This window comes from Suncus etruscus, chromosome 5 (genome assembly GCF_024139225.1).
Source record: "Suncus etruscus isolate mSunEtr1 chromosome 5, mSunEtr1.pri.cur, whole genome shotgun sequence".
Taxonomy (NCBI): domain Eukaryota; kingdom Metazoa; phylum Chordata; class Mammalia; order Eulipotyphla; family Soricidae; genus Suncus; species Suncus etruscus.
In genome coordinates this window covers 94,724,549-94,746,115 of record NC_064852.1, presented here as the reverse complement: position 1 = coordinate 94,746,115, position 21,567 = coordinate 94,724,549, and the positions used below count along the sequence as shown (strand labels likewise).

Sequence of the window (21,567 nt, the reverse complement as noted above, 5' to 3'; positions counted from 1 at the left end):
GCGCAGGCAAGGCAGGCACCTTACCTTTAGCGCCACCGCCAGGCCCCAAAAATTAGTGTTTAAAAAACTTCAAATACCAGAAAACTATGAAATCTACTAGGAAGTCAGGAAGTATAGTATAGTATACCATAGTAGAAGTATAGTAAAAGTATAGCAAGAAGAGAAACTAGAAAAAATAAAACATATTATCTTTATAGTTCAAGTTCAGATTCATTAGTAACTTGGTCACACAAAAGTAAAGCTGTTATGTAGCTTGTGGTATAATGTTAAGTGAATGACTCAGATTTGAAATTGTATGTTTGTGCTCAAAACAATAGTATGAGAAACTTGAGTGCATTAAACAAAACCTGGAGCAGATAATTAAATTTTTCCTAAACCACAATTTTACATTGAATCAGCAGTGATCATATCCTAACCAAGCCTTGTTGATTTTGGGTATTTTAAAAAGATGTATAATACATTTATTTAGAAATATTGCTTTTTCACAAATCTGTGTTAGATGAAGAAAACTTGGCTGTCCTTTGTAAATTATAGTTTTTTTGTATTGGGGGTGCTTTTTCATTGTTGTTTTTCAAAGAATAATGCCATAGTATTTTCAAGAAGACTAAAAAGAGTGATTTTTCAGTTCCTCCCTTTTCCATTAACAATTGAGTACCATACTTGACTTTTCCTGTTATCTATAGTCATTTGAGTTTGCAGGGAGTCCATATATATCACTGTTAAATGTGCAGATATTCCAGAGGACATGTCTTTGATCCCTCTAGTAAAGATCTCTTTAGGCCCACCTGATGTGAAATTATTCTAACTCCTATTTCTAAACCACCATTAATAATATTTTTAAGGGCTCTAAGTTATGAAGTTTTCTTTTCACATTAGAATATTTTAGGACACTGGTAGTGGAAATATTTCCTGGTGGTCCAGGAATATAGTACAGTGGTAAAGTGGTAAAGTGCATGTCTTGTATATATATAAGTCCCTAGGTTCCATCTCTAGCACCACAAAACAAACAAATAAACAAGGAAAAAACAAACTCGTGCAATTGTTGATGGCATATTAATCTGATACTTAGAAATGCTCTACCTGCCTCCTTTATTCATTTGTTTTTGGGACACACTTTTTAGTGCTCAGAGCTTATTCCTGGCTCTGTGCTCAGAGATCACTCTCTCCTGGCAGTGACCAGTGATGACCATAGATGATGGTGTGGATTGAATGACGGTAAGCCCTAAAAAAGGCAAGTGCCCTAATCCATGTACTCTCTCCCCAGCAGCCTCCATTCCACTTCTTACCTAAAGGCTGATTTGAAGAGAAGACAGGGACAGAGATGTAATACAAAAGTTAAGAGTAAAGGCACTTGACTACCATGAGCTGTGTTCACAATGTGTTCAAATCCCAGCATTACATACGATCCCCTGAGAACCACCAGAAGTGTCCCCTGAGCACCTAAACTGGTGGGAGAGGAAGGAGAATTCAGCAGAACTTCCATTTACCTAAAGATATGCAGATAAGGGGGCCGGAGTGGTGGCGCAAGCGGTAGGTAGGGCGTTTGCCTTGCATGCGCCAGCCTAGGATGGACCAGACCACAATATGATCCCCCAGCATCCCATAAGTGTTGGCTACCGTGACTGACTCAGTGGTTACTTTTGCAAAACTCCCTGCCATTTTTTCAGTGCTAAGTGCTGTTTGCTATAAGCCCATATACCAACAGGAAAAAGGCAACCATCAAGTAATAAGTAACTTCTCAGCCTAGGGGAGGAAGACACTGCCTGATACCATGGAGCCAAGTCTCCCTATAACTTACATTCCTGAGTTAATAGCTAAACCTCATCGCCCTATGCAACAGAGCTTGCCCCACCATAAAACCTGCTGAGAGTTCCGGAAAGTGGTCTGCAAACCCTACTTTAGGGTCATAGGGCAATTCCTTGAAAGCTGCTGATTTAGGAGTGCTTGCAAGATTGTCACTGCTTCTCCCTCCCTTCTGGAAAATGATTTACTCTCTTTGTTTCTTCTTACCTATACTGGGCTTATACCTTATTTGGAATAATGAAGCAATTTGCCCGCCAAACGAATGATTGACATGCCTTTTGCCTGCCCCCTTCACCTTCCCTATATAAGAGGTGCAGGACCCCAATAAAATCGCCTTTGAACGGTTTGATCGTCTAAGGTCATTATTACTAACCTCTCTCAGATTTTTCACAGGTGTGGTCGTGCTTCTAGCCCTGCTAAATAAAGGTGCGGTCGTCCGTAAGCCTCTCGACTGATTCCTGCTGGCCGGGCCCCTCCGGGGGGCTTGCAGGACCCCGCACATAAGGTCCCCCAAGCCAGAAGCGATTTCTGAGCGCATAGCCAGGAGTAACCCCTGAGTGTCACCGGGTGTGGCCCAAAAACCAAAAAAAAAAAAAAAGATATGCAGATAAGCGACCATAAAGTTTTGAAAAAAAATTTTTTTCTGGCATTTCTTGTGGTGCTGGTTTTAAAAGGCTACAGAAAACATAATGCTATAATTTTTTGTTTTTTATCTTATCTTTTATATTATTATTATTATTATTATTATTATTATTTTGCTTTGGGACTGCATTCCAGTTGTTCTCCTGGGTAACTCTTTGCTCTGAGCTAGGGATCACTTTTGGCAGGGCTCAAGCTAACACATGGGTTGCCAGGTATTGAAATCTGGTTGCAGTGTGCAAGGCAATTTCTTACCTACCATACTATCTCACCAGCCCTTTCAGCCATCATTGTTTTTCTTGCTGGTGGCTCAGTAAAGTGAGGGAGACAGAGTGGCAGAAAGTGCTTTATCTCCAATTCAGGCACCCAGGTAAATTATAGACTGGTAAAATCTGCTATGAGCACCTACACAGCATGGACACTCATGTCCCTCCAGCCTGGGAGGCAACTGTCAATTGCACCTGAAGTCCACTTGCTCTGCATAGTGTGGGAGATGATCCCTGCCACCTGATTCCTCATTTATTAGTGGAGCCATACAGTGAGAAATTATTCTTTGCAAGAAAAGAAAGTCAATCCTAACCCAGACACAAGCATTCTGGGTCCATCATCTTTTTTTACAGAAAAGAATTTTAGGAAGGTAAATAGTGACGAAAGGTTGTATTGAATGAGATTTACTTAGAAATAAGTGAGGGGACAGAAAGAGAAATATATATTCAAAAGATAAACATGAGCTTCTCCAGAATAAAAAAAAAAAGCCAGTTATGTGTTGATATTATAAAATGTTAAGAACCCACTGAGAATTTTAAACAAGATTTTCGGAATAAAAGTTTTCATTTTTTTCCAAGTGATTTTTCTTTTCCTTTTTCTTTCTTTTCCTTTTGTTTTGTTTATTTTATTTTATTTTATTTTATTTTATTTTATTTTATTTTATTTTTTGGCCACACCTGGTGATGCTTAGGGGTTACTCCTGGCTATGCTCTCAAAAATCGCTCCTGCGGGGTCGGAGAGATAGCATGAACGTAGGGCATTTTGCCTTGCATGCAGAAGGATGGTGCTAAGAATCCCGGCATCCCATATGGTCTCCTGAGCCTGCCAGGAGCGATTTCTGAGCGTAGAGCTAGGAGTAACCCCTGAGCGCTGCCGGATGTGACCCAAAAAACAAACAAACAAAAATCGCTCCTGGTTTGGGGGACCATATGGGATGCCTGGGGATTGAACCGTAGTTTGTCTTAGATTAGAGCCTGCAAGGCAGACGTCCTACCGCTTACACCACCACTTTGACCCCATCAAAGTGATTTTTTGTTTTGTTTTGTTTTTTTTGGGTCACACCCGGCAGTGCTCAGGGGTCACTCCTGGCTCCACGCTCAGAAATTGCTCTTAGCAGGCACGGGGGATCATATGGGATGCTGGGATTCGAACCACCGTCCTTCTGCATGAAAAGCAAACGCCTTACCTCCATGTTATCTCTTTGGCCCCCAAAGTGATTTTTTTTTGTTTTTTTGGGCCACACCCGGTAACGCTCAGGGGTTACTCCTGGCTATGCGCTCAGAAGTTGCTCCTGGCTTGGGGGACCATATGGGTCGCCGTGGAATCAAACCGCAGTCCGTCCAAGGCTAGCGCAGGCAAGGCAGACACCTTACCTCTAGCGCCACCGCCCAGCCCCCCAAAGTGATTTTTTTAATAAGAAAAATTTTTTTTGGTTTTTGGGATGCTGATTCGAACCACTGTCCTTCTGCATACAAGGCAAACACCCTACTTCCATGCTATCTCTCCAGCCTAAATAAATTTTTTAGAAACTAGAAAGACAGTGGGTAGGGTGTTTGCATGCAGCTTACCAGGGTTTGATCCCTCACATCCCATGTGGTCCCCATGCCCTGCAAGAAGTGGTTTCTGAGTGCAGAGCAAAGAATAAGCACTGAAGACTGCCCAAGGGTGTTGCAAAGTATTTTTTTAAATAGTTCTAAATAATTTTAAGTAAAAGTTCAGATTTTGGGGGGGCTCACACCTGGCAGGGCCCAAGGGCTACTCCTGGTTCTTGCACTCAGATGTTGTTCCTGGCAGGCTCAGGCTCAGGGGACCATATGGGATGCTGGGAATCCAACTGGGGTCCATCTTGGGTTGGCCACATGCAAGGCAAATGCCCTACCGCTTTGCTACCCTACGCTCAAGCCCCAAAGTTTAGATATCTTTTTATGATTGTACAAAATGAGACTAATACCAGTATTGAAGGAAATATAGAATTCCTTTTATATAAGAATAATCGTTAAATGCTCGTGTTCAGCGTGGCACCAGGCTGTCCCCATCCCATGCGAGTACAAGATGAGGATCGAAAAATGTTACTTTTGTTCCGGGCCCATCTACCCCGGCCAACGCATGATGTTCGTCCTGAACAATTGCAAGGTGTTCAGATTCCGTAAATCCAAAGGTCATAAAAACTTTAAGAAAAAGTGCAATCCTCGCAAAGTGAGGTGGACGAAAGCCTTCCGGAAAGCAGCTGGTAAAGAGCTTACAGTAGATAATTCATTTGAATTTGAAAAATGAAGAAAAACCAGCGAGAGCTATGGAATGAAACTATTGATGCAATGAAGAGAGTAGAAGAGATCAAGCAGAAACGGTAAGCTAAATTTATAATGAACAGATTGAAGAAAAAAAAAGAACTACAGAAAGTTGAGGACATCAAAGAAGTAAAGCAAAATATCCATCTTATCCATGCCCCTGTTGCAAGCAAAGGAAAGCAAATGTAAGAAAAAATGTTACAGAATTGCAACAGGATGTGTGTTGTCCCATCTACTTTTTTTTTTTTTTTTTTTGGTTTTTGGGCCACACCCTGTGACGCTCAGGGGTTACTCCTGGCTATGCGCTCAGAAGTTGCTCCTGGCTTCTTGGGGGACCATATGGGACGCCGGGGGATCGAACCACGGTCCGTCCTAGACTAGCGCAGGCAGGCAAGGCAGGCACCTTACCTCCAGCGCCACCGCCCGGCCCCCCATTTACTTCTTTGTTGGTTATTTGTGTATCCTCAAAGAGCTCCCAGAATGAGAAATTGATCCCCACCCCCCATTCTTCCTGTGTAACCTTACCTACATTTCTGGGAGGGGTCATGGGGCGGTCTCAAAAGGTTTGGCCAGAGGCCAGGAGAAAGGAGAGAAGCAAGAAAGATGGTTGGAGAGGAGATGGCTGAGGGACAAGGTACAATGCAGGGCTGGTGAGGGATCCAGCTTAAAAGGTTTATAAGCCACACATGTGGTGGCTAGGGCATGATTAAAGCTGATATATCCTGGAACCTGTCTATGGATGATTTCCTCGCCGCTACATTTCCTCCCTGCTACCTGAAACTGCAGACCTGCCAGCTGGAGGGGGTTGGAAACACTTGGTCCTGGGCTGAAGGAGAAAGGCCTCTCATCCCTCCATCACCATCCACCACCATCCAAGCCCATCCAAAGGACTTATATTCTACAGATATGGACATGGAAGATGCTTCTTAACAATCCCACTGCCTGTAACCATTTCTTTTCTTTTCTTTTTTTTTTTTTGTTTTGTTTTTGGGGCCACACCCGTTTGACGCTCAGGGGTTACTCCTGGCTAAGCACTCAGGACCTATGGGGGGACCTATGGGACGCCAGGGGATCGAATCGCGGTCCGTCCTACGCTAGCGCTTGCAAGGCAGATACCTTACCTCTAGCGCCACCTCTCCAGCCCCAACCTGTAAACATTTCTATTCAGACATTTAAAATCTTCTTTGGAGACTTAGAATTTCATTTTTTTTCTTTTTTTTGGGGGGGGGGTTTGGGGGGCCACACCCGGTGGTGCTCAGGGGTTACTCCTGGCTGTCTGCTCAGAAATAGCTCCTGGCAGGCACGGGGGGACCATATGGGACACTGGGATTCGAACCAACCACCTTTGGTCCTGGATCGGCTGTTTGCAAGGCAAACACCGCTGTGCTACCTCTCCGGGCCCAGAACTTCTAAATTATTGTTTTGTTGTCTTACATAAGTTCTCCCAAATCAAAGGTTTGAGGATCCATCTACATTACTAGCACCAAAGTATGATAGTGTAGGTATTAGATTGGTTCTTATTGTTAAACTTTCACTGACAGTTATGTAAGTCTTGAGAAAAGAGAAGTGCATTTAGGAAATAAAATGGTCATATCATCTAAAAAAAAAAAAAGAATCGCTAAAGCAGTCCATTCTGCTCTAGGCTTCACAGTTGATTTTGGTTTCTGAACTAACCTGGTGGTACTCAGAGCTTGTTCCTGGATCTGTGTTCAGAGATCCCTCCTTGAGAGTCAGTCAAGCACCTTACCCTTGCACTATGTCTCTGGCCCCCCCAAATTATGTTCATTAATATGTGTGAACCAAGTGTTACATACAATTACTTTGCTCTAAAGTATTTTCTTTTTTTTTTTTTTTTTTGGTTTTTGGGCCACACTCGGCTTTGCTCAGGGGTTACTCCTGGCTGTCTGCTCAGAAATAGCTCCTGGCAGGCACGGGGTGTGTGGGGGGGAGGGACACCATATGGGACACCGGGATTCGAACCAACCACCTTTGGTCCTGGATAGGCTGCTTGCAAGGCAAACGCTGCTGTGCTATCTCTCTGGGCCCGCTCTAAAGTATTTTCATGAAGGAAATAAATTTTTTTGCAAGAAGAAAAGAGAAAGAAAGTGGTCAAACAGGTCCAAATAAGAGACATGGCTGTAGAATCAATTCTATCAGTTATTTGCTGACAAACCTCAAGCAAGGGTGTGGGAGTCAGCCAGGATCTTCAGGGATCACAGGTGATCATCTAGAGCAGAAAATATTTAAATGAGTATTTAATTTTTTGCTTAAATAATAATATTTAATATAGAAATTGACTATAATAAAATTACATACATATTTATAGGACTTTTTATGTATCTATGTACCACATATAAAAATATGACAATGACTTATACCAGATTTTTATGACAATAATTGAAAATATGTTTTTTTCTTTTCCTTTTTTTTTTGTTTTTGTTTTTGATTATTGGACACACCCAGTGACACTCAGGGGTTACTCCTGGCTATGTGTTCAGAAATCCTCCTGGCTTGGGGGACCATTTTGGGATATGTGGGAATTGAACTGATGTCTGTCCTGGGTCAGCCATGTGCAAGGCAAACGTCCTATCGCTGTGCCATCACTCTGGCTTCTATGTTTGAAAATTTTGATTCCTAAATTTTGCTTCAAAACTCATTATATGTTACTCAGTATATCTTAGTTTTGTTTGTGTTTGTTTATTTGTTTTGGGTCACATCTGGCAGTGTTCAGGGATTACTCTTGGATCTATGCTTATAGCACAGCGGCGTTTGCCTTGCAAGCAGCCGATCCAGGACCAAAGGTGGTTGGTTCGAATTCCAGTGTCCCATAGGGTCCCCCGTGCCTGCCAGGAGCTATTTCTGAGCAGACAGCCAGGAGAAACCCCTGAGCACCACCAGGTGTAGCCCAAAAACCAAAAAACCAAAACCAAAACAAACAAACAAAAAAAAGAAATTGCTTCTGGCAGGCTCAGGGGACCATATGTGATGCCGGGATTTGAACCACTGTCCTTCTGCGTCTAAGGCAAATGCCTTACCGGTGTGCTATCTCTCCAGCCCTTACTATACCTTTTATTTTGTGGTTTTTGGGCCACACCCGGTGACACTCACGGGTTACTCCTGGCTATGCGCTCAGAAATCACTCTTGGCTTGGAGGACAATATGGGATGCTGGGGAATAAAACCACAGTCCATCTTGGGTCAGCTGCATGCAAGGCAAAGGCCCTACCACTGCTCTACTGCTCTGGCCCCTTTAAAGTCATTTTTTTTAACTATACATGGTGATGGTTGAAGATCATGTTTGCAGAGATTAAACAGAGGGCCCTATATACAAGCTTGTGTTCTAGTTTTGTGAGCCATTTGAATTATTCAATTATGATGCTTTTCCTTAAGTATGAGATAATTTTATATTTTATTTATTTATTTATTTATTTTTGGTTTTTGGGCCACACTCGGTGGTGCTCAGGGGTTACTCCTGGCTGTCTGCTCAGAAATAGCTCCTGGCAGGCACAGGGGACCATATGGGACACCTTTGGTCCTGGATCGGCTGCTTGCAAGGCAAACACCGCTGTGCTATCTCTCCGGGCCCTATATTTTATTTCTTTCATCCCATTAGAAAGTCACATGGCTAGATCACAATTTTGAATCAATTGTTCTGTAACTGAAATACAGCATTACTTCCACTCAAACTGATACTAGGTACTAAACAAATAATTAGATAGGTGTACTAATCAGTAATAGTTACATTAAGTACCTAAATTTTCTTTTAGATCAGAGATTTCCCACTTCTTTTTTTTTTTTTTTTTTTTGGTTTTTGGGTCACACCCAGCAGTGCTCAGGGGTTACTCCTGGCTGTCTGCTCAGAAATAGCTCCTGGCAGGCACGGGGGACCATATGGGACACCGGGATTCGAACCAACCACCTTTGGTCCTGGATCGGCTGCTTGCAAGGCAAACGCCGCTGTGCTATCTCTCCGGGCCATCCTACTTCTATTTTCTTTTCATTTCCCTTCATTTTTGGGCCACACACAGCAGTGTTCAGGGCTTAGTCTTGGCTTTGCTCTCAGATACCACTCCTCATAGGGCTCAGGGGACCATATGGGGTGCCTGGCATTGCATACCTTGGTTAGCTGAGTACAAGGCAAGCCCCCTGCCCACTGCACTATCTCCCTAGCCTTCACATTCACTTTCTGATGTCCACTATTTTAGTATTATGTGTTATAAAAAATAGCTTCTGTAAATTATTTAACAGGATGGCAAAAATTATTCATCCATGTGCACTTGACTTCTACATCGTTCTTTCTTTCTTTCTTTTTTTATTTTGTTCTTTCTTAATATGTAATATGTCTTTTTCCTCTGAAGAAAATCTTTCAGAATTTTTTTTTTTTTGTGGTTTTTGGGTCACACCCGGCAGTGCTCAGGGGTTATTCCTGGCTCCAGGCTCAGAAATTGCTCCTGGCAGGCACGGAGGACCATATGGGGCGCCGGGATTTGAACCGATGACCTCCTGCATGAAAGGCAAACGCCTTACCTCCATGCTATCTCTCCGGCCCCCTTTCAGAATTTTTATCCTATAATAATGCTATCACTTTAATGCAACCACATAGGAACAGAAAATTTTAAGAGTTGGTTGTAGTTTGATGATAGAGTTCTTTCATTGCATATATAAGGCATATATAAGGGTTCAACCCTCAACACTGAAAAAAACACCAATGTTTGTCAATTCCTTTAGTTAATATGGCTACATTTCTTTTTTTTTTTTTGTTTTTTGTTTTGTTTTTGGGCCACACTCGGCAGTGCTCAGGGGTTACTCCTGGCTGTCTGCTCAGAAATAGCTCCTGGCAGGCACGGGGGACCATATGGGACACCGGGATTCCAACCAACCACCTTTGATCCTGGATCGGCTGCTTGCAAGGCAAACACTGCTGTGCTATCTCTCTGGACCCTACATTTCATTTTTTAATAAAAAAATTTAATACTGTGCTCGCTTCAGCAGCACATATACTAAAATTGGAACGATACAGAGAAGATTAGCATGGCCCCTGCGCAAGGATGACACACAAATTCGTGAAGCGTTCCTTTTTTTTTTTTTTTTTGGTTTTTCGGGCCACACCCGTTCGATGCTCAGGGGTTACTCCTGGCTAAGCCTCAGAAATTGCCCCTGGCTTGGGGGGGACCATATGGGACGCCGGGGGATCGAACCGCGGTCCTGATCCTTGGCTAGCGCTTGCAAGGCAGACACCTTACCTCTAGCGCCACCTTGCCAGCCCCGCGTTCCTTTTTTTTTTTTTTTTTTTTAAATGTTTAATACTTTTTTTTTTTTTTTTTGGTTTTTGAGTCACACCCAGCAGCATTCAGGGGTTGCTTCTGGCTCTATGTTCAGAAATCGCCCCTGGCAGGCACAGGGATTCGAACCACAGTGCTGCATGAAAGGCAAAACTTCTTACCTCCATTCTACCTCTCCCCTTTTTTAAATTTTTTAATAAATTTTTTAAATAAAAAAACCACCGAAGTTTGCAAATTCCTTTAGTTAATATGGCTATATTCATCCTATAAGGTCCCCCAAGCCTGCCAGGAGCAATTTCTGAGCTCAGAGCCAGGAGTAACCCCTGAACGCTGCTAGGTGTGGTCCAAAAACAACAAGTCATCCTTTAAAAACAACAAGAACTGGGGCTGGAGATATAGCACAGCGGTAGGGCGTTTGCCTTGCATACAGAAGGACGATGGTTCGAATCCCAGAATCCCATATGGTCCCCTGTGCCTACCGGGGGGCGATTCCTGAGCATAGAGCCAGGAGTAGCCCCTGAACGCTGCTGGGTGTGACTCAAAAACAGAAAAACAACAAAAAATAACCCAACAAGAACAAAAACAATGAATCTTGGTGACTAGGGAGATATCTGTTAATGCTAATATACAACTAAACTTAATATAGGAAACAAGGTCAATCATGAAATAGTACAGTTGAGACTATTAGAAGCTATTTTTCAAGCCACTATTTCATGACAACCATTCCTTCAACAGATGTTTTATTCCATAGGAGTAACATTAACTTTTTATATCTATTTGAGAATAAAGTAAAATTAAAACTTTAAAAGGAGGAACAGGGCGAAATGATAGTATAGTGGGTAGTGCTTTTTCCTTGAATACGGTGAGCCCAGGTTGAATCCCTTGCTTCCCATATGGTCCACAAGCCCACCAAAAATGATCCCTGAGCAGAGCTAGGAGTAAGCCCTGAGTATGGCTATGTGTGGCTTTAAACCCAAAAAACACATTTGCCTTTTTGGGTAATATTATTATATATTAGCTTTCTGGATAAATTTTTTTTTTTATTTTTTAGGTAAACAGTTCCTAGTCATATATTCCGTGACATTTAAATTATGTGAACAAACAATTCTAAGACAAGGGCATTTAAAATTTAACATTTCTGTAAGTAGAACATGTTAGTTCACTGAACATAGGTTTCATAATTTTATTAACATTGATCTAATCAATATTCATATTTATCATATAAAGGTTTCCTCTTACTGAAACTAGCCATAAAGTTATAGGATTTATTAATTTCAGATTTGCTACAATTAGGAAAATTTGCTTTTTGGGAGCATCATAACTGTTGGTCTGTTATCAGCTGGTTTACAGATAAGATAGTTAAAAAAAAAAAAAAAAAAAGGCATCCTGGAGCCAGAGCGATAGCACAGGGATAGGGCGTTTGCCTTGCACACAGACAACCTGGAACTGACCTGGGCTCAATCCCTGGCATCTCATATGGTCCCCCAAGCCTGTCAGGGGCGATTTCTGAGTACAGAGACAGGAGTAACTCCTGAACACTGCCAGGTATGAACCAAAAACTAAAAAAAAAAAAAAAAAAAAAAGAAAAAAGAAAAAAAAAAAAGCCATTCTGGGGCTAGAGTACAGCAGGAGGGCATTTGCCTTGCACACTGCCAACCCTGGATGGACCATTTTGATCCCCAGAATCCTATACGTCCCCGGAGACTGCCAGGAGTGATTTCTGAACTCAGAGCCAGGAGTAACCCCTGAGTGCTGTTAGGTATGGTCCAAAAACAACAAAATAAGTCATCCTTTAAAAACAACAAGAACAAAAACAAATAGGGCTGGAATTCTAGGTTATTAATAGAGTTAATTATTTGGCTTATATGATCTTGAGTTTTGTCTCTAACACCAATTCCTTCATTCACCTCCAAAAAATACTCTTTTCCTTTGGGGATTCATATCACCAGGGCATCAATTTCAGTTTTCTTCTACATCATGATAATAAATTTGTATACTTTTTCTTTTTGCTGGGGAGGAGGGCAACACTCTGTGATCAGGGATTCAGGATTACTCCTGGCAGTGTTTGAGACTAAGAATATGTGGGTGCAAGGAATCAAACCGGCACGAGCAAGGAAAGTTGCCTGTAAACTCCTGTACTCTCTCCGGCCCTATGACCATAAATTTTTAAGTATATTGTATTTAGCTGAAGGAAAAAATAACCTAAGCATTTTCACCTCAGTATCTTTTTCTGAGGTACCTTCAGGAGAGTCATTTAATTAGAAATGAAGACTCACTGGGGTGAATATCTGAACTGTCACATTGGTTGTGGAGTGTGAGCTTCATCAGTTTCCCTTTTCTAGGCTTTCCTTATTTCTAAAATGAGAACATGTATTAGTTCTAGTCTACCCAGGGGTCCATTGGAGCTCGATCTCATAGCTATAAAACCTTTAAGGTAAATATGTTAAGGTCTGCAGAAGTATATACCACATTGTGTATAGATCACTGGGGCAGTTGCAACAGCTGCCAAAGCCCGACTGCCCACGGAAGGCAGCTTGAGATAGACGGGATTTTATTAGCTCCTTCCAAGTAATATCAGGCAACAATTTCGGTGCCTGTGTGGTTGCCTAGTAACCCCTGGAGTGAAAGAGGAGGACATCTAGTACTAACCCAAAAAGTAAAATATTGTTTTAAAAAGCAGAAACCAACAAAGTCTTTCTCGCAGCTGCAACTCGATTCCTACATTTTCCCTATATCAAACCCGAAGTCGGGTGTTTGTTTTAGAGGGATGGCTCCAGCTAATAGTCAAGTTTTGGCCTCCCGTCTCCAAAAATATGGCTGAGGGGGGGATAGAAAATAGCTTCATGCAGTCTCATATTAAAAAAAAAAAAAGACAGCCAATTAACAGTAAAATAATACTACCGCCTGGCTAGAGCCTCCACAGAAAAAAAAAAAAAGCTTTGGGGGCCTCCTCCACAGAGCAGGCCTGCAAGAGACGTCAACCAGCCAGCATTGGCAGAAACCGAAGCAGCACTCAGAGCGTTCCTGGAGTGAGTCCGCCCCGCCCCGCCCCGCCCCCTAGGCCGCTTCCGCCGGCGCCGCGCCTCAAAACCGCTCCTCTGATTGGCCGCTGACCTGCCGAGGGCGGGGCCGGAAGCGCGTCGCGCCGCGCGCTCACTTCCGGCCGGAGAAGGCGCGGGTTGATTCGTCCTTCCTCCAGCCGCGAGTGTTTGCTCGCAGCTCGGAAATGGCGGGTAAGTTCCCGGGAAAAGTTTCCCGACGGGCGGGGGCGGGCGGGTCGGCTGCAGAACGGCCGGACGGCGGTGACAGCGTTCGCTCAGCACTTTGGAGCTCCGACGCGGCTTCCTGACGGCGGCGGCCTGCCTCCTGCCTCCCTGCTGGGAAGCGCGGACCTCTTCCCTCCGGCACCCGCCGCCCGTCGCCGTTTGAGCCCCGCCCCCGCCGCTCGCTTTCCCGCGCCTCCGAGGGCCGGGGACGGACGGACGGACGCACGGCGGGTTGACGGAGCCTACGGCGGCGCTGGCTGCTTGGGCTCGTTCGGACGCGGGACGACTGCTCACTGCCGGCTCAGCGGCCCACCGCAGGTCCCGTTCCCGCCGGCTGGTTTGCAGGCTCCGCTCCTCCTCCCACCAGGCTCCCTCCACCTCCCTCCACGGTCCACTTCGGAGCTAGCGCCCCGCTGGAGTCTTAACTCTTGATGCCTCCCCATCCCATCCCATCCCATCCCATCCCATCCCAACCCATCCCAACCCAGCCCTGCCCTGGAATCCCGTAGGGTTCCGGTGGAAAAGAGGTTCGACTTGCATTCATTTTACTTGCATTCATCGCAACTTCTCGCAGAAGTTTCATTTCTTCATTTCATGTCTTCTCTTAATTTCCTTGCGCATCCTATTCTGCCCTCTTTTTTTTTTTTTGGATTTGGGTTTTGGGTCACAACCGGCAGCCCTCAGGGCCTCCTCCTGGCTCTGTACTCAGAAATAGCTCCTGGCAGGTTCGGGGGACCTTATGGATGCCCGGATTCAAAACACCGACCTTCTGAGTGCATGCAAGGCAAACAAACGCCTTACCTCCACGCTAGCTCTCCGGCCCCTAATGATTTCATAAGGTGACACATCCAGTTGTCAAGGTGGATTTTATTATTTCAACTTTATAAATTAAGATCTGAGATGCCAAATAATGTGCTCAAGTATATGGTGAAGTCTGTATTTGAATCCAAGAATTCTCAACTCCGTACCAATCTGTCTCTATGGTCTCAGTTGTTTTTCTTCTTTGTGTTTTTAACCTCCTGAAATTTATAGCATATATTATGGATTTGTATCTCCTTTTATTTCTGCCTGTGGCCCCACTACATTTTTACTGACACTTCTGTTTATTGGAATATTGTCACCTTTGAATATTTCCCTTGGTAAACTTTGCCATTGTGGTAAAAACATTTGGACATTTTAGTAACTTACATTTTATGGTTTTGTGCCCATATGGTAAACAAATCAGTGCTGTGACAATGTCCCATCTCTACTCATGTCCCTAACTTCTTTCTTATTCTAGAGATGACCATGGTTACTAGTTTCTGTTTATTCTTTCTGAGATAATCTATTAATCATCAGTGGTGGGGTTTGGAAGGAACATTTTCCTACTTTGTTGTTTGTCATGATGGGAGAGTGCACATCTGCAAGAGTTTTTTGCATATATCCTTGTGGAGATTACATTCTTTTAAAAAATTAAGTTTAGGGTTCAGAGTGATAGCGGGTAAGGGTCTTACCTTACACCCGGGGGACTTGGCCTAAATGTCACTGGATGTGACCCAAAAACTAGGGGGAGAATTATAGTTTTGGTCACTTCTTTATAATAGTATTAATACTTTTTTTTTTTTTTTTTGGTATTTGGGTCACACCCGGCAGCACTCAGAGATTACTCCTGGCTCTGTGCTCAGAAATCGCTCCTGTCAGGTTCGGGGGACCATATGGGATGCCGGGATTCAAACCACAGTCCTTCTGCATGCAAGGCAAATGCCTTACCTCCATGCTATTTCTCCGGCCCCATATTAATACATTTATTATTTTGATGTACACATAAATGTTTATGGTTTTGTTAATACACTTGTGATCTTGATGCTACCATTCCAAACAAATATTGGGTCACACTGTTTACTTGTGGTTCTCAATCTGAGATTACTGAAGCTCCCACATAGTCACTGTGCTCACTTTTTTTGGGGTGGGGGATTTGGGTTATACTGGCAGTACTCAGGGGTCACTCTTGGCTATGCGCTCAGAAGTCACTCCTGGCAGGCTCAGGGGATCATATGGGATACCGGGATTCGAACCACCGACCTTCTGCATGCAAGGCAAACGCCCTACCTCCATGCTATTTCCCTGGCCCCTGTGCTCACATTTTTGAAGGGGGCAGAAAAGGCAGTGTTGGACCATACCTGGCTTGCTCAGGTATTCCTGGCTCTGTGCTCAGGAATCACTCACAATGGGGCTTGAGGGACCATATATGATGCCAGGTATCAAATCCAGGTTCACATGTGCAAGGCAAGCGCCTTAGTCACTGCATACCCATCTTTTGTTGCAGTCCACATTAAAGGTTGTATGCTAATGCAGTGTTGTGCACTGGAGATTCCAGCAGAAGTTTGGGAACAATGCTTGGCATATATGAGTATTTTCTCATATATGGCTCAGATTTAAGACACATTTTTTTTTTTTTTTTTTTTTTTTTTTGGTTTTTGGGCCACACCCGGTAACGCTCAGGGGTTACTCCTGGCTATGCGCTCAGAAGTCGCTCCTGGCTTGGGGGACCATATGGGACGCCGGGGGATCGAACCGCGGTCCGTCTCCTAGGCTAGCGCAGGTAAGGCAGGCACCTTACCTCCAGCGCCACCGCCCGGCCCTAAGACACATTTTTGCCACTGAGCCATCTCTGGGTCCCCGCAGTGGTGAGTTTTTATGTCTATATGTCTACATATACTCTGGGTAGAAATGTTCAAGTACTGGAAATAAATGCTATTATATTGATCACTAGATATGGCAAATTGTTTCTTAGTGGAGAAGTGGTATCCTTTACATATTTCTTTTAAAAAGGCTACCTGGGGGGGCCAGAGAGATAGCATGGAGGTAAGGCGTTTGCCTTGCATGCAGAAGGACGGTGGTTCGAATCCCGGCATCCTATGTAGTACCTTGAGCCTGCCAGGAGCAACTTCTGAGCAAAGAGCCAGGAATAACCCCTGAGCGCTGCCAGGTTTGGCACCCCTCCTCCCCAGTAAAAAGGCTACTTGGTTTGGCCGGATTTATAGGATGCTGGTATGGCCCTTTCTGGTCTTGCACACAGCAGACCTGGGTTGATCCCAGCACCATATATAGTGTTTGGTCTTTGAGGATAGAGCCAGGAGTAAGCTCTGAGCACTACCAGCTGTGGCCCTAACAAAACCCCAAAGTGACTATTAATTTTAAGCCAAAACATGCATTTTATATTAGAACTAAATGGAAACATTGGTAGTATCTGATGTTAATTTTCAGATTTACTTACTTAATAGTAAGGTAAGCCTAGTCATAAGTCTCTTATCAAAAATAAAGGTTTTGGGGTTGGGGGAGGAGGGAGATGGGGGCTTTGGTGGTGGTAATGTTGCACTGGTGAAGGGGGGTGTTCTTTTTATGACTGAAACCAACTACGATCATGTTTATAATCATGGGGCTTAAATAAAGTTATTATTTAAAAAGAAAAAGGCTTTGTATTTTATAAAGAGATAGTCATATCAGTACCAGTATACAGTAACATATAAGTATATGTTATTGTTTTGGAGCCATATTTGGCAATGCTTAGGGCTTATTCCTAGGTTTGCATTCAGAGATCATGCCTGGCAATATTCAGGGGATCAGATGCAGTGCCAGAGGTAGAACCATGACTGCCTTGTGCAAGGCAAGCACCTTAAATCCTGGACTATCTTTGGTTTTGAAACCTGTACTTTTATGATCAACTAGCATGTTTTAAGTCTTCCATTATTTTCACTCTAATGACCCTGTTTGTAGGTTTGACTATTTGAACCACTTACAACTAATTTTAAAATACTTTGTTACAGGATTTGGTGCTATGGAGAAATTTTTGGTTGAATATAAGAGTGCAGTGGAGAAAAAACTGGCAGAGTACAAATGTAATACCAATACAGCAATTGAACTAAAATTAGGTATGTATATGATTTTTATTTTTTTACTTTTTACTTTTCATTTTTTGTGTTTTGGCCACGCCTGGCAGTGTTCAAAGGTTATTCCAGGTGGACTCCCAGGACTGTATTAGATGCTGGGAATCGAAGCCAAGTGGTCATGTGCCAGGCAAACTCCCTACATTCTATACTATTACTCTGGGCCCTGTATGCCATTACTAAGTGATACTGTATATACACTGTATAATTATAATCTCTCTAAATTTAAACTTTAATTTTATATAAAATAATTATTTATTGCCTGCATTTATAAGACACATTTCAGATTTTATTGTCTTCTTTTTTGGTTTTTGGGCCACACCCGGTGATTCTCGGGTTACTACTGGCTATGTGCTCAGAAATCACCCCGGCTTGGGGACCATATGAAATGCCAGGGAATTGAGCTGCGGTCCGTCCTAGGCTAGCGTGCACAGGGCAGATGCCTTATGCCCTGCGCCGCCCTGCGCCATCGTTCCAGCCCAGATTTTATTGTTTTTATGTCATTGAGTAGGTAGAGATCTTTTGAGAAATAACAAAGTTTATATATATAGGGTACAATGTAGAAAAGTAACAAATAAATGGAAATGTTGGTAGGTAGGAAAAGTATGGAAAGTATGGCATTTCCCTTACATGGGACTGACTCAGATTTTTTGGGGGGGGTGGAGTTTGGATCATACCCAGCAGTGCTCAGGGCTTACTCTTGGCCACTTACGAGGATCATTTAGGGTGCCAGGAATTGAATATGGGTCAGCCACTTGGATTATTTTTTTTAATTATTTAATTCTATTTAGCTCAGGGATTTCTCCTAGTTCTGTGCTCAGAAATTACTCCTGGCAGGCTCTGGGGATCATATGGGATGCCAGGAATCAAACTCAGGTCTGTCCTGGGTTGCCTCGTGCAAGGTAAACACCCTATCGCTGTGCTATCTCTCAGGCCCCCCCCCCCCCTTTTTTAATTTTTATTTTAAAAACTTGTTTTCTGGGGCCAGAGAGATAGCACAGCGGTAGAGTGTTTGCCTTGCAAGCAGTGGACACAGGACCAATGGTAGTTTGAATCCCAGCATTCCATATGGTCCCCCTTGCCTGCCAGGAGCGATTTCTAAGCACAAAGCCAGGAGTAACCCCTGGCAACTGCTGGGTGTGGCCCAAAAACTAAAAAACAAAAAACAAAAAACCAAATCAGAAAACACCCAAAAATTTAATTTGTAAGATATTTCTCAAGTTGAGTTTGTCTGATGTTTATGGCTTTTGTCAGGTTATATGTACTTCTTTTTGTGTATGTGTGTGTGTTTGTTTGTTTGTTTTTTTTGTTTTTGGGTCACAGCCGGCAGCGCTCAGGGGTTACTCCTGGCTCCATGCTCAGAAGTCGCTCCTGGCAGGCTCGGAGGACCATATGGGATGCTGGGATTCGATCTAATGACCTTCTGCATGACAGGCAAACGCCTTACCTCCATGCTATCTCTCCGGCCCCAGGTTTATATGTACTTCTGATGAATATCAGAGGTCTTAGTGAATCCTACCAATTTTTCATCAAACTTTCAATCTTTTACTTATTTTCTATTTCACTCCCTGTTTATTCTCTATTTGGGGCTAAAATTATCCCTGAGTTGTCCAGTGGGAACCCATTTTAATTCAAGTTAGCATCTTTTTTTTTTTTTTTTTTGGTTTTTGGGTCACGCCTGGCAGTGCTCAGGGCTTACTCCTGGCTCCGTGCTCAGAAATCCTGGCAGAAATTTGGTTACTCCTGGCAGACTCGGGGGACTGTATGGGATGCTGGGACTCGAACCACCATCCTTCTGCATGCAGGGCAAACGCCCTACTATATAGATATGCTATATCTCTGGCCCACGTTAGCATCTTTTTATTTCTTTTGGGACCATATCTGGCAGTGCTCAGGACTTACTCTTGGCCACTTACGAGGATCATTTAGGGTGCCAGGGATTGAATCTGGGTCAGCCCCTTGGATTATTTCTTTTTAATTATTTAATTTTATTTAGCAAGTACTTTAAAAAAAATCACCATAATTTACGAAGTTACTCATGATTGAGTTTCAGTCATACAGTGATTAAGCAGTGTTCAGTGTCCAAGTTGCTAGTATCCATTTCCTTCTCTCAATATCCCCAATTTCCTTCCTGCTCCCACTATGGCAGACACTTTTCTTTTTCTCTTTTCCTTTTAGGCACTGTGGTTTGTAATATTGTTACTGAGAGGGTATCATGCTTATCACTTTTAACTTCTTTCAGCACCCACTTCCCTCTATCACTGTTGTCATGGTCCCATACCTGTCCTGTTCCTTCTTCCCACACTATAGATGGCTTTCTACAAAAGACCCTTGTTTCTATTGTTTTGGGGCATTATTTATTTCCCTACTATGTTTATTTCTATACTTGGATTATTTCTTCTTTCAGTTGTTATAATTTTGCTAAGTTCTTGTACACTTCTTTTGTGGATATCCTTCTGTTTTTGCATAAATTCCTAGACATGGTGTTGCTAATCCATCAGGTAGTTATTTGTATACTTATCTTTGTGAGATTTTTTGCATACTGAATTCAGAGTACTTTATAGTTGCGAAAGCAGTGTTTTACTGTATTCTTGTTTATTCTGCTCTTTTGAACCACATCCAGCAGTGCTCAATTTACTGCTGCCTCTGCTCAGAGATCAGTCCTGGCAGTGTTCAGCAGACTATATGGGATGCTGGGATTGACCCAGTGAGCTGTATGCAAGGAAAGTGCACTACTTGCTATACTATGGCAATTTTGATTTTCATATCCTTGTGAGAATTTGATGACATTTCAAAATAATCTTGGCATACTGTTGATGTGTAGTGCTTCTTGTTTTAGTTTAGTTCTTATTTTTTATGGTGCCAGAAATCACATTAAAAGTCTTATATGTGTGGGGCCAGAGAGAGATAGCACATTTTGAAGTTGGAGAAAGTGATGCCTTCCATTTTTTTCTCCAGGATTGCTATAGCTATTTAGGGGAAGAGCTGCATTTTGATTGATCTTTCTTCTCAATCCTTGAGATGATCATGTTTTTTGTTAATTCTAATGTATATAAGGCTTGAGGGTTATTTAATCAATTTTACATGCCAGTACATTTTCCTGTACTGCAGTATTTTGCCAAACATTATTGCGCTTTTCTTCACAGAATGATTTTTACATATTTTGGTTTGATTTTATTATCAGAGTTTTTCTGATTTCCTAAAATGAATTGGAAATTGTATCATATCCATCTTTCAAGGAATATTTTCGGTTTTGGGCCACACCCAGTGGTGCTCAGGTTACATTTGGCAGGCTCAGGAGACCATTTGGGATTCTGGTGATTGGCCACATGTAAAGAAACCGCCCTGGCCGGAGTGATAGCGTTTGCCTTGCATGCAACCAACACAGGGCGGATGACGGTTTGAATCTTGACATCCCATATGCTTCCCCCCCCCTCCCCGAGCTTGCCAGGGGCAATTTCTGAGCTCAGTGCCAGGAGTAGCCCCTGAGCACGGTCTGGTGTGCAAAACAAAAACAAAACAAAACAAAAAACAAACGCCCTACTTGCTGTACTATCTAGCTCTGGCCTTATTTTTAAAGAACTTTTGTTTTGGAGCCACAAACGGTGCTGCTCATGGCTTATTATTACTGGTTCTGTGCTCAGAACTCATACTGGCTGGTTTGGAAAACCGTATGTGTACTGGGAATTGAACCCTATTGACCGCATGCAAAGAAAGCCCTATAACCAAAATACTATCTCTTTAGCCTTTTAAAGATATTTTTTAAAATAAAATTTGCATTATTCCTAATTTAAATATTCAGTAGAACTTACAAGAGAATCTTGAGTTTTCTCTAAGAGTATTTTTTTTTTTTTTTGGTTTTTGGGCCACACCCGGCGGTGCTCAGGGGTTACTCCTGGCTGTCTGCTCAGAAATAGCTCCTGGCAGGCACGGGGGACGATATGGGACACCGGGATTCGAACCAACCACCTTTGGTCCTGGATTGGCTGCTTGCAAGGCAAACGCCGCTGTGCTATCTCTCCGGGCCCTAAGAGTATTTTTTCATATTACCCTTTTATTCCCTTCTTGTTTTGATAATAGGGAGTTGCACATACTTC

General features: G+C 43.0%; 2 protein-coding genes, 1 non-coding gene and 1 pseudogene across 5 annotated transcripts in view; 3 read left to right on the top strand and 1 right to left on the bottom strand.

Moving 5' to 3' along the window:
- The window catches only part of SLC25A12 (solute carrier family 25 member 12), a 225,189-nt gene that overhangs the window by 127,796 nt on the left and 75,826 nt on the right, over positions 1-21,567 (bottom strand). The window contains exon 2 of one of the 3 annotated variants that reach the window (XM_049773409.1): positions 7,171-7,224. The exons of the other annotated variants lie outside the window; for them this stretch is intronic. The gene's annotated coding sequence lies outside the window, so the exon portion shown is untranslated. The remainder of the gene's footprint in view (positions 1-7,170; positions 7,225-21,567) is intronic. 3 annotated transcript variants of the gene reach the window in all.
- On the top strand, positions 4,762-12,816 carry LOC126009364 (probable ribosome biogenesis protein RLP24; annotated as a pseudogene).
- Positions 9,973-10,079, top strand: LOC126010430 (U6 spliceosomal RNA). The gene has a single exon (XR_007496460.1). It is a non-coding gene; the product is annotated as a U6 spliceosomal RNA (small nuclear RNA).
- HAT1 (histone acetyltransferase 1) overlaps positions 13,453-21,567 on the top strand; it is a 52,504-nt gene continuing 44,389 nt past the window's right edge. The window contains exons 1-2 of the mRNA XM_049773453.1: positions 13,453-13,511; positions 17,351-17,455. Of these exons, the coding sequence (XP_049629410.1) occupies positions 13,505-13,511; positions 17,351-17,455 (112 nt within the window). The 5' untranslated portion in view covers positions 13,453-13,504. The remainder of the gene's footprint in view (positions 13,512-17,350; positions 17,456-21,567) is intronic.